Source organism: Strigops habroptila, chromosome 5 (assembly GCF_004027225.2).
Source record: "Strigops habroptila isolate Jane chromosome 5, bStrHab1.2.pri, whole genome shotgun sequence".
NCBI classification, from domain to species: Eukaryota; Metazoa; Chordata; class Aves; order Psittaciformes; family Psittacidae; genus Strigops; species Strigops habroptila.
Window position 1 is genome coordinate 82,130,736 of NC_044281.2, and position 15,245 is coordinate 82,145,980.

Consider the following 15,245-nt stretch of genomic DNA (forward strand, 5'->3'; position numbering starts at 1 on the left):
GAAACCCACTGAAGATGAGATAACACTCCTTACTCACAAATGGCCAGTGAAAAAGGCACCTTTGATACAATAATCTACATTTTTGTGGAGTTCTATGAACAAGTTTCTCAAGTTTTAGAAATCTACTTAGGCACATTAATGGAAAGATGTTTTCACATTTTCTCAGCCAGTCACTAAAAGAGAATCTCCTTAATAGCACATGGAAAATATCCACCTCTACACACAGGTCATAATGCTGGCCCATTACTATCACACCCACTGACATTAGAAGATGTATTCTTAAGTATTTTATACTAAATATAAACTTTTATACTGTTTATGAATACTAAACACTATGTAAATAGGAAAAGTACATATTTAGTATATATATAGTATAAGTAGTCTCTCTTATACCAAGCATTAAATGCTTAAATAGCCTGAGCATTCCATCTGGGAATATCTGATCCTTCCCTCATAACAACACAAAACCACAGAAAGTCTTCACGAGGTCAGAGGAACCACTCAATGTATCAAGATAAGAACAGCAATAAGAAAATAGAAATATCTTCAATATATTCACTTGGAAAACACAAGACATTTGTTGTGCTCACTCATCACAATGCCCTCAAAATGTAACACACTATCTATGCAGTTATTTTACAGGTTTATTTTTTAATGGCCCAAACCAGTATCTTAACCATAGCAGCCAATGCTAGCTGTAGTTTGGTTAACTGGAATGAAATGTCTCTAAGGTACTCCTTAAAACACAAACTGTTTTCTTCCTTTTCTTGCTGTTCTGGCAAAGGGTGAGGCAGTTGCTTATTTGGCACATGAGTTTTTTGCCTGTTCCTTCATCAGAATTTGAAATGCACATGGAAATAAAGGTCAAATGAAAGCACAATAACAGAAATACCTCCGGATATTTCTGAGCCGGCAGCCTAGAAACCCTGACATCAGTGGAAAACAATCATCTGTTTCACTTCAATGAAGACAAAGCTTTTATCCAATGTTTTTGAAATAACCACATATATCTTTATAATCTTTTAACCATTTCAAAATAAGCATGAGTTAGACAAAAATCGATGGATTTCATGGGAAACAGAGATTATAGAGAATCATGGGGTTTGATGAAGACTGGCTACCTTAAGAGTGACTTTCATAAGTAGTTATCCACACATAAGAGTAGAACTGTATTTCTCTTTACATTTATTTGTACCAGATATTAGCTTCCCAACATTACATATAGATAAGTAAACTTTAGAACTTACTTATTTCTCTTAGTTTTGATGCTAAGATCATCAGTTTCATCCCCTGGGCAAGAACTAACACATTTGTCTGCTAAAAAGAAATAAATAGTTATTAGATTTGAACTAGATAAATGGGAATACAGACTCCTCAAATTAACCTTTCCTTCCCTGCCTTTGGCTGCTGTTGAGGTATTTGCTATTCTTCCCTCTCCACAGAGTGCTTTAAAAATAACACATCTTTCATCAGATCCTCACAATTGCCTTCATCCAAATGAAAGTGATAGCAATAAACCCGACCATTTCCATTCTGAAAAGCTCCTCATTTTTCATTTGTGACATGACTGGTTTAAATCTTGTTATGGTTTCACCTGATCCTCCCTCTTCCCTTCCCTTAAAAATGCAACTACAAAGGCATTTCTGCAAAATTATTTCAGTCCTTGCAACCTGAAGGATTCAATAGCAGCATCTTATACCAGAACTTCCCTCCTCAGCTCATTCCTCTTTCTTATAAGCAAATATAATGCTGCTATTCTGGAATCCCACCACCAGTGTAGCAAGGTTACGGAGACAGCAACAACCTCCATGCTCCTTATGTCACAGATAACTCCAAGGCAATGTTACGCTCCTGGCTTGGCCTGGACAATCGCCCTTGGAGGACTCTGAGGTTGCACTGTCATATAATAAATGTGAAGCCTATGGAACAGATATTTATTTCTGGAAATACTTTTTCTTCAGGTATACAAACTGCAGTTTTCATCACAAATCAAACAGACAGACCACCAGAAGCCACATCCACCCAGTGCTTGGTTTGTGTTGGGGACGCCAGTAGTTCACCATGAATCAGTTGAGAAACATAATAATCAAGCTGTACGTGGTTAGCTTGGGCATATCAGAAACACTAAACCTCAGCCTTTCTGTATTAGCCTGGTAATGAAAACACGTCTTGCTATGGAGGAAATTATGAAAAAATAAATCAAAAATAAAGCTTAAATTGAACTTAGGTTATGGAGTTAAAAGGTTTCAATAACTTGCTATGGTGAGATCTGATCTCACTGGAATCAGATGAAACTCCAAGACATCTGCTACAAAATGGGTCCAATCTCCGCATCACTGAAGATAATAGAAAATTGTCCATTTATTTCAAGTTTCAATTTAAGAATCTTGTTCTTAGCTCATTTTGTTTCCCTATTTTAGGTAAATGACATGTTTATTAGTGTGCTTCCAGCAAATGTTACCTTTTTATTTTAAGTGCTTGAACAAAGCATACACTAAATCACGGCACAAGGAACAACAAAACCCAAATGGCAGCTGCAATGTTGCAGTGAGGGAAGACCAGGAACAGAGACCACGTAAGGAGGAATACAAAGGGACAATGTACAAACTAGGACATAAAATGTTAATACAGAGATGAATGGCATTCCAAAATAAGGAGAGTTTGATCTCAACATTCCTGACAATATACGAGCATTATGGATACATAAATGAATTCGATAATGTTTTAAATAAACACAAGTTCATTGGAGGTATTACCTCTTCTTATAAACTGTTCTTTGGGATACTGACTAAAAATACAAAGAAAGGAAAAACAGCCTGCAATGGAGTGAAATTCAACAGAGATATTATAAAGCTATTTATCAGGAGAGAAACAACATGCGGAGGCAGCAGTGGTCTGAACCTGAAGGAATTCTGAAGGTAAAAATATGACAAGTCATATTTTGAAGGTAAAAATATAACATATCTGAAGGTAAAAATATGACAGAGTACTTGATAGTGTTTTCCAAGAGAGCTGAAGGTGACTGGGCAAGCACAGTCCTGCTCCTACCAAATTTCACCACTGATAAAGAAAAGGAGAAGCCATTTGTCACATCACAGCCAGTTTATCCAGAGCTGGATAGAGGATGTACGCTTGTACATTATGAAACCTGATGGGATGTTCCTTTACTAAAGCATGTGAGTGGTGAGAAGCCTGGACAGGGCAGTGAGTCTTTCTCATTCAGCTTTTCAACAGGACAAGAGCAAACGCACTGGTGATGACAATTATATGAAGTTCTACAGCTACTTGAAAAACACGAATTTGAAGTCATATTATGACAAAATCTTTCACAGGTTTCTGAAAAGGGCATAGAATTTCTAAATTTTGCTGTGAAAAAATAGGTCAACTCTGCATTTATACAACCACAACTTAGCCACCGTATAGCCTTCAGATAAAAGAACTCTGATACAAAGGGGGCTACAAGAAACCTGGAGAGGGGCTTTGGACAAGGGCCTGTAGGGACAGAACAAGGGGAATGGCTTTAACCTGCCAGAGGGGAGATTGAGATGAGCTCTGAGGCAGAAGCTCTTCCCTGTGAGGGTGCTGAGGCGCTGGCACAGAGTGCCCAGAGAAGCTGTGGCTGCCCCATCCCTGGCAGTGTTCAAGGCCAGGTTGGACACAGGGGCTTGGAGCAACCTGCTCTAGTGGAAGGTGTCCCTGCCCATGGCAGGGGGTTGGAGCTGGACGAGCTTTAAGGTCTCTTCCAATCCAAACCAGTCTGGGATTCTATGATTTCAGAGTTTACTTCCATCTGCTGGTTCCTGACACATGTCAAGTTCTCCCAGAGAGCAATGACAGCCTCCCAAATCCTTCTCACTTTCCCTGCATGACTGACTGCTGTGGTTATACTGCCTTGGATAAATGGAACAAGATTAGAATCAGCATCATCACTTCAAATTTCAGCGCAATGGAAAGCTCAGTAAAACATGACAAATGGTATCTACACTCTCACTCAGGAACCTACTGATTCACGTTGCACTGCTGGACCTCTGCTAAGATTATAAACTGACTTTGAAAGGGAAGAGAGTCAGCCAAGCACAAAATCTAATAATTGATTTAAAGCTTTGAGGAAGAATATTACCTGACAGTAATCTTTCCATGAAATCACTGCCTCAATCTGATGGTCTATCAAGTTTAGAGCTTATTAATGAAATCATACAGCTAATCCCAGCCGAGTCATGAATTCCGGTTCAATTTCCAGAACAAAGAGGGAATACCAGCATTTCCCAGGTGAGTTAAGGCATTATCAAGCCATTGGCCACATGCAAAGATCTGATCAGCAATGCTGTAGAGTATGTATTGCATGTAAGCGTGGGAGCTTACCTACACTATTTGTAGGAACCGTGTTTCATACTTGTGTCTGAATGCTAGAGGGTCCTAAATATTTGTGGGAACAGACTAAACTAAATCATAACTGGTTTTGAACAGGGATCACACCAATTATGAATCACCATGCCATTATCTGAGGCCAGAATGTCAGTTTTCTTTCAATTAGCTGAATAACTAACTTCCTCAGCCTGAACACCCAGAGAAACCATTTGAGCAGAAGAAGGAATAGGAATAGATAAAAATGGGGTTTTTCCATTGCAGTAAGACAGATATTTCAAGGAATCTTTGAGGGAAAATAGGGATATTATGGTCAGTCTGTCACCCTGGTGATGTCCCCATGGAGGGGATGGGGGTGCCAGCTGAGGGATGGCCTGATGGGAATGCATCAGGAATGAGTATACAACATAAACCTCCACACCTCACACATCTCCCTAAGAACTAATACTTAGTGGAAGTGGAGTAATTGATAAATGAGTCATTTTGCATTTATGCCTAAATTATAACTGCAGTTGATCTTTCAGCAGAGGGATGCGCAGACAACCTCCAGCACCCCATGAAGAACTCCTCTTGGCAACTTCTTTTCGTGCCTGTGATTTAAGAATTCCAATTAAAACTCAGCAGCACCAGCTAAACTAAATAAATTTGGCAACCATTGTTGGAAGCACACAGCTCATGTGTTATATATTTACTCCAGATTCTGAGCTAAGAGAAATGGTAACAAATAATTCCTTTCACCTCAGCAGCTCGTATATACTAATTATAAGCTGACTCTCTCAAATACCAAGCAACCGCAATTCCCAGCTATATCAGGGCAGATTAAGACTATTAGCAATGATGAAAATCATGGTCACAAAGCAACTGGTGCATGAATCAAATCTGGGTGGTACGTATAGGTAATAAATAGAAAGGATGGAACACACAGCAAAAAATAGATTTTGAAGCAGCACATATCAACAATGACTTTAGACTCTTCTCTTTAATTACAGACCATGAACAATGACCCTCAGTTTTGTCCTTGGCCATCATTCCCCTGGTCAGCAATTAATTGGTCTTTCAATATATCCTGTACTAACAAACATGTGCCATATTTTTCTCCTGAAGAATGAACTTCAGGCTTTGGAATTATGAGACATACAGCTAAAGTTCTTCAAACCACAGACATAAATGATACATAAAAGAGCACCTGATGATTGAAACTTATACTGAAAAACGTTATGACATTATATGGGGATAAGGACTAACAGAAAACCACTCTTTGTAGCTTTTTTATCAGCACACTTCTGCTAACACTGATAACATAAATCCTGATTATCATTCACTTTTATCTACCTGCACGCAGTGTTTCAAGTCCACATACACACGCTCATAGCCATTAACTGGGAGCTGTGCCTGTGGATCAAAGCGTGCGGTCTAGACGCATCTAGATGTCCTGCCAGTAACAACAGGTCTTACTGGCACTGCTCCCACATGAAAGCCAACATAAGGCATCAGGAAACAAAATGATCACTGACACCCCATCCCTGGCAGTGTCCAAGGCCAGGTTGGACACAGGGGCTTGGAGCAACCTGCTCTAGTGGAAGGTGTCCCTGCCCGGGGCAGGGGGTTGGAACTGGATGAGCTTCAAGGTCCCTCCAGCCCAAACCAGTCTGGGATTCTATGGCATGGAGCAGCTCCCAGTACCATGGAGTCCACAAAAACTGGTGAAGCATAATCTTTGGAGAGCAGTGTGGTGGAACAAACTATGGAGCCAGTACTGCACGGGCTGCCATGCTGGGCTGCTCCTGGACTGCTCACCAGCACGGACAAAGTCTGGCCTGAACAACTCTGGTAAGGAGAGCAGGGAAAAATATGGAGCATGGGATGGGAGAGGCAAGCTGGAAAAACTGCCTTCATGAACTGGCTGTGTTAGGAATGACTGGATAGCAAATACCCTGATCACTGATCAGGCAAAGGGTGTATTTAAACTGTATTTTCAAGCACTGAGCACACAGTCCTGCAGATCAGCATGTTGTTCTTTAGCATGACTAAAGAATGGGAATTCAGCATTTAGAAGGTGACTGAAGGGTCACGTTTAGATGGAAGCATCCACGTTTCCACCAAACCATTCAGTACTCATCAGAGATTTACTACAGGGCTTTTCCTCCCCCCTCATAACTTGGTTGGATAATCATTAGCTATGGAGCATCTCCCTCTGCGTAACAGCTGAATAATGCATTGGTAATGCATTCCTAATGTACATCTTGGAAATAAGTGTAATAAAACATAAAGACAGCATCTTCCGAGATGTATTGTCTACATCAAAGATTGATCCAGTATAAGGCGGCACCTGGTTCTTCATTGCCAATAATGAGAACACTCTATCCCCCTGCTCAGCATTTCGGTGAAAATAAGGATTTTGCAATAAACATCAATTTTAATGCAATACTTTATATGAAATCCCCAAAGGAAACCCACTCTAATTACAGTTATCAAACTTTCTCTGAACGCATTTAGTGACCACGCTTCATTCCATATTTGAGTTTAAATAGAGGCAAATAATCACAGGGCTTTAGTTACTTGCTGCAGCTTCCAGCTTGCGCTTGTGAGGAGGATCCTCGATGATCCGGTTTATGTCGCCGCGGTGCTTCAGGTCCACTGGCTTCTCCCAGACTGACAGCTGCATTGTAGGGTTGAAGAAGAAGACCCGGTCATCTCCAGTCCAGACTACACACCTATTCCAAGTGATAGACTATGCTTAGATAACGTCAGGTACACCCACGAACAAGCAGTTAACCCACAGCTGACTTATTGCACCCCTGTTTGCAGAATGTGGGTTGATGCTCCTCTTGGATTGACAGCCTGCTCCGTGCCAGCCCACGCCAGTCACCTCAGGTAGGATAAAATGTCATAGAAATGGTCTAAACACCCTCAAAAAAGCAGGAGGGGGAATATTCTATCACAGAAGGGAAAAAGAACCAGATGAAGAGGAGCGCTGTGGTGCTCACAGCAAGAGAAGCCAAAGGAAAATACATTTCATGTTCTAAAGACACAGCTTGAGAGCAGCAAGTGCAGAAGCCTCAGCACCGGGGCTGGGTGCCCATCACCTCGATGGCCTTGATGACCACGGGCTGGTGCTCTGCCTGCTACTAGCAGGGAGAAGGTGCGACCACAGTATCCCTGTGGCATCCCCATAGCATCCCAATGGCATCCCCATGGCATCCCCGCTGGCTCCCACCATGCTCTCACTGGGCAGGTACCACCAGGCACCGCAGAAATCTGCCACAAAGGATTAGGTTGGTTTTTATGGGGTCTTTCAAGTATGAAAACCACAACCAAGTGCTGCTGAGCAAACTGCAGCTCCTTGGCTCGGTCAGTTTAAATATGCACAGCAGCAGTTCAAGTTTTGGTCCTGGCATTAATTTTAAATCAGGTAAAGTAACATGAAAATAAGCATCACACCATCCTTAATAGACATTCAAACCCCTCAAGTTGTACTTCACTAAATCGATATATTAAATATACTAAATCTATATGTAAATAAACAACCAGAATATCAATCTCAAACCCACACACTCTGAATCATAATGAAAAGTAACAAATATCATTCACACACTTTGACTTCCTCATGCACACAAACACTTATAATAGGAAAATATTGGTCTCTCTAAAGCATAACCTGGAAGGAACAAATCTTATCATTAGAAGCTCTGATGCTTTATTGTTATTAAAAGCAAGAACAAAACTGGTTAAAAAAGTCTGGTCTGGGTATAAGATTGTAAAAATGAAAATGCTCCATCACTGTGGAGCGCTATAATAAGATAACCCAAGATACCCTGTGTTCCATGGTAAGACATCACCACTGATCTTGCCCAAACATGCAATGAAAGATGCACAACCCCTGGAAGAAGCCATGGAGGAAGCTGCAGGGTGCTGGGAGCAACTTGGTATAAGTGTGTTACCGAGCCTGAAACTCCCTGTCATTATGTTCAGTGGAGTTAAATGATCTCCCAATAAACAGGAGCACAAAACTGGTTGTACAAACCCAGCTGTGGACTTCAGGCACACCCCATGGAGGTTCTGGCATCCTGGATGCAGCCATACGGATGTGACAAATATTTTAATAACTTTATTTTGATGCATAAATGTTTTGGATCACAAACAGCTCCACAAGACAGATGCTCTAATCCTCTTTTAGGGGATGATTATCATAGAATCCCAGAATGTTTTGTGCTGGAAGGGACCTTAAATCTCATCCAGTTCCAAACCCCTGCCATGAGCAGGGGCACCTTCCACTAGAGCAGGTGGCTCCAAGCCCCATCCAACCTGGCCTTGAACACTGGCAAGGATGGGGCATGGAAACACATGTCCTGTCTCCGGGGGCACGCTGCTGTTCTCAGTGCTCCTCTGGCCTTGCACACAGATACTGATGGCACTCCCTAACCTTCGAGTATCACGATGTCTCATGTGCCATCACCGCAGGTTAGAAACTCTGGGGTCCTTTGTTGACACCTCTTCACTTTCCACAACTAATATAATTTGACATTTAATTTAAGATTAAAGTCCCTTTCCCCCGGTAACACGTGACTTCTTCCCCTTTGGTATAATAACGTTTCAGTTATCCACAGTGGACACGTGGTATTTTGTTTCAGTCACAGAGCATAAGCTGGAATTGCAGACATTGTTATGTTCATGTTCCCCTTTGTAAACTGTATTTTAAGAATGAGTAAGGGCACAAGATAATGATGCTAGTGGGGTTTTTCATTCCATAAGGTTGGCAAGGTTTGCTAACATGCCTGAAAACTTTTTGCCATCAAAAATTATGGTCTAGCTACGTGACAGGAGACATCACATCAACCAATGGCCTCTACAAACTAACCAGTCCTCTGGAAACCCAGAAATGTTTGGCTCTCCTTAAGAGATTAAAATATCACAAGTTTAGATCCGAGAGGCGTGCACTTGAGCAGAGGTCCTGGATGCCCATTCCCCTCCCAGCAGATGCTGCTGGAGAAGGGGGTGCTGTGAGATCCCACTGTGGGTACCACCAGCTACTGCTCTTCCCTGTAAGAAGGAGGAACCATAACCTGCTTATGACACTGCTGGACTGAAATGGTTCCTCTGCACTACACTACGTAGTAGCAACTTCAAGAAGAGAAATGATTGATGTATGTTACATACTTATGATGTTGAGACTAAGCAGGATGTTGGACTGTGCTTATAACACTGGTTTATAAAATGGCACGACAATAATAACAAATAATAGCTGATACCCACACGGAGTGCCTTACCCAAAGATCCCACAGATAGGACAAGGGGGGAATGGCTTTAAACTGGAAGAGGGTAGATTCAGATGAGCTCTTAGGCAGAAGCTCTTCCCTGTGAGGGTGCTGAGGCGCTGGCACAGGGTGCCCAGAGAAGCTGTGGCTGCCCCATCCCTGGCAGTGTTCAAGGCCAGGTTGGACACAGGGGCTTGGAGCAACCTGCTCTAGTGGAAGGTGTCCCTGCCCATGGCAGGGGGTTGGAACTGGATGAGCTTTAAGGTCCCTCCAACCCAAACCAGTCTGAGTTTCTATACCAGCCACTAAGTATAACTAATTATTATGAGCTGCAGTTACCTAGTACGTAGTTACCTGAATGGGAACATGGTCAGGAAACTTGGATCATGAGACACATGATTAATGAGGAGAAGTTCCAGTGGAAGCTCAGACAGGAATCCAGCATTGCTACTTAACACCCAGGGCAGTGTGTCTTCCTCAAGTAACAGAACACTAATGCACTTCTGGCAAGGGAAACACCACTGCTGAATGGCTTTTAGCAACTGCTTACCACGGTGATCCCGGCACTGGAGTGGATGCCACGGGCTTGTTGCCGTTGGATGTGCTGTCATCCTCATTTACTAGCTTAAAAGAATGCTCCTTGAAAGACAGATAGAGATTAGTCAGCAAATAAAGCCGATGCAGAAGGCTGTTATTGCTACACAAATCACTCCCTTTAACTTGAAGTGGATCACCCTCATTGCCTCATTGCCTCATATTCCACAAGGGGCTTTATGAACAACCAGTTACCTCGAGAATAGCCCAGATAAACAGGGAATCATAAAAACATCACCTGACTTACAGCAATAGAAATGAAAAACCAGCAGACATGCTTTTATCCATGCCAAGAGCTCACCGGGGAGGGCGGATATAACTGCATATTGCAGCCTGAGATGCAGGGATCTCCCCATGACAGGGCCAGGCTTGTTTGGATGGAGTAACAGGCAAAGCAGGAAGTTGTATGGTGCAGCCAGCAAGTCCAGGCAGTATTTTACCAGTTGAAGAGCAGCTGTTTATTGTAGTAGCTTATGGAAATGAACTGCAAGGGGAGGTTTGGGAGGAAGGCAGTGATGTAGCTCAGTGCAGTATCAAAACACAAGAATCGTAGAACAGGATCACAGAGTGGTTTGTGTTGGAAGGGACCTTAAAGCTCGTCCAGTCTCAACCCCTGCCACAGGCAGGGACACCTTCCACTAGAGCACGTTGCTCCAAGCCCCTGTGTCCAACCTGGCCTTGAACACTGCCAGGGATGGGGCAGCCACAGCTTCTCCGGGCACCCTGTGCCAGCGCCTCAGCACCCTCACAGGGAAGAGCTTCTGCCTCAGAGCTCATCTCAGTCTCCCCTCTGGCAGGTTAAAGCCATTCCCCCTTGTCCTGTCCCTAAAGGCCCTTGCCCAAAGCCCCTCTCCAGGTTTCTTGTAGGCCCCCTTTAATAAGGAGGTTTTATTTAAGGACTGTGCAATTATCTGTAAAGGAGGGCTATGGAAATGCACAGCAATCTAAATCAGTAACACCAAAAGGGGTCAGGAATAAATTCTTTCTTGCCTCTGGGGCTGATATTGCAATAAGCAGCACAACACCCACCAAGGGGATGATCCTGCCCTAAGCAGGGGCTGAGCTGCCTCCACAGGTCCCTGCCACCGCAGTGAGACAGCAAATCACAGACACTGTTTTTTTGTGCTTCAGCTCCTCAGCACATGAATTGTTTCGTGGGCTGTGTCACAGCTCCACATATGCACAGACACCCTCACCCGTAGTCTAACTTCTCCTCCAGTACGGGGAGAATACCCAGCCATGAGCATCCCTCCTCCGATACCCCGACGCTACGGTGACAGAGCTCCTATAAACCAAGATAAACTATACAGATAGCTCTTTAAAATCGACCCTAGGAAACCATCCCGTATCAGCAGCACAGCTCCAGACAGAGGCAGTGCTTTATCCTGACTCAGATTTGTGCAGTTCAGTAGTTTAAAGAGGTTTTCAAGAGAAGAACCCGCCAGACCTTCTCGCCAGCGCTGTGCAGAGGGGTGCTCTTCCTCTCCGTGTGTAAAATCAAGGTCGGTGGGCAGGAGGATCGACTTGATTCTTTGCCATTATCTGTGAGGGGAAAGGATTTCTTTTTAATGGGCAATAAATACATTCGTAACAAGCCACAACTGGTGAACTAAACCCAACCCTTCCCTGTGGCTCTGGGTCTCCCTCTCTTCCTCCACACTCAGTCCTTTATTTACACACATACATGTGTGCTGAGGACCACATTGCCTTTCTAAATATCGTCCTGTGTTTTAATGGGACACACTCATACGCTTCAGAGTGAGGAGTTTGTTGCTCTGAGATTTTTATCCTGCTTTCCCTGAACCTGGAACAGAGCAGAATCCTGACCCATGAGCTGTCGGTTGGCTCCTCATCCATCCCCATACCCTTCAGCCAGTCACTGCCACAGGAGGTGACACTTCCTCTTTGTCTTCCCTGCCTGTCCTTCCCAAAGAGCCTGTTCCCTTCCATTCCAACACTCCAGGCACCGAAGCCATCCCACCATATCTAAATGATGCCAATAAGGTCATAGCCCTGCAGCCATGCACATGTCTAACTTCTGTTTATTCACAAAATCCCAGACTGGTTTGTGCTGGAAGGGACCTTAAAGCTCATCCAGCTCCAACCCCTGCCACGGGCAGGGACACCTTCCACTAGAGCAGGTTGCTCCAAGCCCCTGTGTCCAACCTGGCCTTGAACACTGCCAGGGATGGGGCAGCCACAGCTTCTCTGGGCACCCTGTGCCAGCGCCTCAGCACCCTCACAGGGAAGAGCTGCTGCCTCAGAGCTCATCTCAACCTACCAAATAATGATGTTATTTCAACTCACATACGACAAAAACCCCACACATGATGTATGACCACCACCAAAACCTTTCTGTGTCTGAGGAGTTCCAGCACAGCAGTTATATTGCCAAAGGAGGCTCCAGCATCTCAGGAGTCAGGAGCATGGTGATCCCTCCCCACCAGCTCTGCATCCACACTACACCAAGCCATATACACTGCACAGGTTCTTTGCAGAGCTCAGATGCAGCCTTGCACTGCAAATACAGGCTGCTATCACCAGTATTAGTATGCCATAATGAGAACAAGCCATGACATACCGTACCCCTTATCCATACTTATCTATGCTTACCCTACTCCAGTTATGGAGCACTTTCTGCCTGCCAAACAGACAAAGCTTTGGTGTAGTAGCTTCAAGAAACTCTTTGCAAGCACTGCTATTGTAGGACTGCATATTATACAGCAGATTCATATGGCAAAATACTATTCAATTAATTTCAAAATTACTCAGACTACAGTATAGGCAACACGTAACAGCAGCTGCACCAAGGGAAAGGCAGAGCCTGAGCCATTTGCTTCACTGTGGAATATATCATAATGATAAATATTTAAACAAATGTCATTTTTCTTAGAAAATGACTTAATTTTTATGGGCAGCGAAAAAGAAGCTTTACAAATCATAGCAATTAATTTCCACATTAAAGGAGCTAGGAGAAGGGAGCAGCTAATACATACCTAAAGGGTCTCTAAATTTATCTTTCATCCCTAGACATCTAGTAATCGGGAATCAAAGTGATAAGGGGTACGTGCATCTTTGAACATGGAACTGTCACACCCGGCTTCAGCCAGCCCCTGAGCACCCACTTCCACAGAGCGGAAGGAGAGCCAAGGACCAAGGATGCTTCCTGCATGCACTGCCCTGAGAGATCTGGAGCCACAATCAGGGCACCTCGCTCCAATTAAACTGTGCTAATACATTCTCCATCTCTAAAACAGAAGACAACGTCCAGTTTCCGAGCCATTTCATGGAGGTACTTCATCATCTTGCCCTGTGCTTTCCTGTCACTCCAACTGCTTTCCCCTAGGGATATCCTTGGTGGCTTGTTCTTCATTCCCATGGTGTGCAACGAGCCAGCCCTCAGCACAACTGGTGCAACAGGTCCTGTACAGCCACCTTTCACCCCTGATGAGGGGTTTGAACCAAAATACATGTGTAGAGGATGAAAGGAATCCTTTCACATCCCCCTCCACAGCAAAGGTTCCTTTGCACATCACTGATTTTGCAGCAATTTAAAGGCATCCAGAATGGGCCAAGGTTGGGATCCCTTTGCAGGTGCACATCTGGTGCTGGCCATGTTCAGCAGGCACACATCTGGCACAAGGCATCACGGCTGACTGTGTGCTAGGAGCCTTTGAGGGCAACGCTGCTGAGTGGCACGGTATGTCTCAGCATTTCCAGCTCTCAACTCTTCTGCTTTTGCCATGAAACAATCCCTGGAGCAACAAGTCTGGGAGGCTCATTGGCTGATGAAAGAGACACAAACACATTGCTATTTGGATTCTGTCACTCAGACATGGAGCAGCCGGACAGGGAGCAGCAGCACTTCGGAAACGATCCTTAACAGACCTGGGATTTTAGTTTTGATTTGAAGGGAAATCCCACCAGCCCCCCTCCCAGCTCTGCTTCTTTCTCTCTCTATTTCACTGGGAAAAAAAGCCTTTCCTTATTATTAGAATTTTGCTTCCTTTGTAGTCTTCATTATCACATTGGTTTAAGAAGGAGCCAAGATGTTTCATTCATGTATATGCATACGCACACATGGATGAGGAACACGAAAACACATCTGCCTAGCTTTGGAAGCGCTAATGCAAATATAGAAATGTCAGTTGGCAGATTTAAACAAACCTTTGCACATGTGAAATTCAGCAGAGGATTTTGCCACAGCTCACGCTGAAGAAATGAAATAGGAGAGAGAACTTCAACCAGACAGGCGCAGCACTGGGAGCTCCAGCTTGATGCAAAGGAAGGTATCACATATGGAGTGAGTACTTTTATTACTGCTGCTCTTCCCCTGCTCTTTCATACATGAAGATTGGGTTGAAGCACGGAGCAGGGACGCGGGTCTCACGCACTGCAGCCATTCTCACTCCTGTTTGAACCTTACACATCTTCAGCGTGGAGACACTGTGCTGCCAAGGCCTGAGACAACCCCTTTTCTTTCCTCCTTTGAAAAGCTCCCTCACAGGATCCAAACAGGAAAGCAGAAGCCCCAGAGAGGAGACGGGGTGCTGTAGCTTTTGCTCGAAATACAGCATCACTGGTGCAGCATATGGTGGTGAACTTCTGCAGCAAGCAGTGCATTAGGCATTCACATGTGCAATATACTTCCACAACATTTTGGACGGTCAGCATATAGGAAATAAGATGGAAATAAAAAAACCCTAAAAAAACAGAAAGTCCTGAATGTCCCTGTACACATCAGGAGTCATTTATCTTTATATCTATAGTTGAACACTAAGCCTGGTTTCTGTGCAATGTAAAGAAAAATAATTCAATCTTGTATTCTGCCCTCAAGCTCAGCAGTCAGTTACTGTCCCTGGAGCAGGAAGCACATCGCAGGGCAGGGAGCACACCTCAGTTCAGGTTCACTTTGCTATGGAGGGACACCAAGCTCCTAAAAAGTGAGGTGTCAAAGCTGCAACTGCAATGGGGGAGGCAGAGCCCATGCTGCTGACCCGCAGCCCCGCTCTGCTTCCAAAGGAGGGTATC

General features: G+C 44.0%; 1 protein-coding gene across 2 annotated transcripts in view; it reads right to left on the reverse strand.

Annotated features, from left to right (window-relative positions):
- The window catches only part of TCERG1L (transcription elongation regulator 1 like), a 78,770-nt gene that overhangs the window by 13,475 nt on the left and 50,050 nt on the right, over positions 1–15,245 (reverse strand). Inside the window, exons 6-9 of one of the 2 annotated variants that reach the window (XM_030488509.1) lie at positions 11,662–11,756; positions 10,171–10,259; positions 6,925–7,079; positions 1,248–1,314 (exon numbers count right to left, since the gene is read on the reverse strand). In XM_030488509.1, the coding sequence (XP_030344369.1) occupies positions 1,248–1,314; positions 6,925–7,079; positions 10,171–10,259; positions 11,662–11,756 (406 nt within the window). Of the gene's footprint in view, positions 1–1,247; positions 1,318–6,924; positions 7,080–10,170; positions 10,260–11,661; positions 11,757–15,245 lie in introns of both variants that reach the window. The other variant, XM_030488508.1, reaches the window with a different exon arrangement.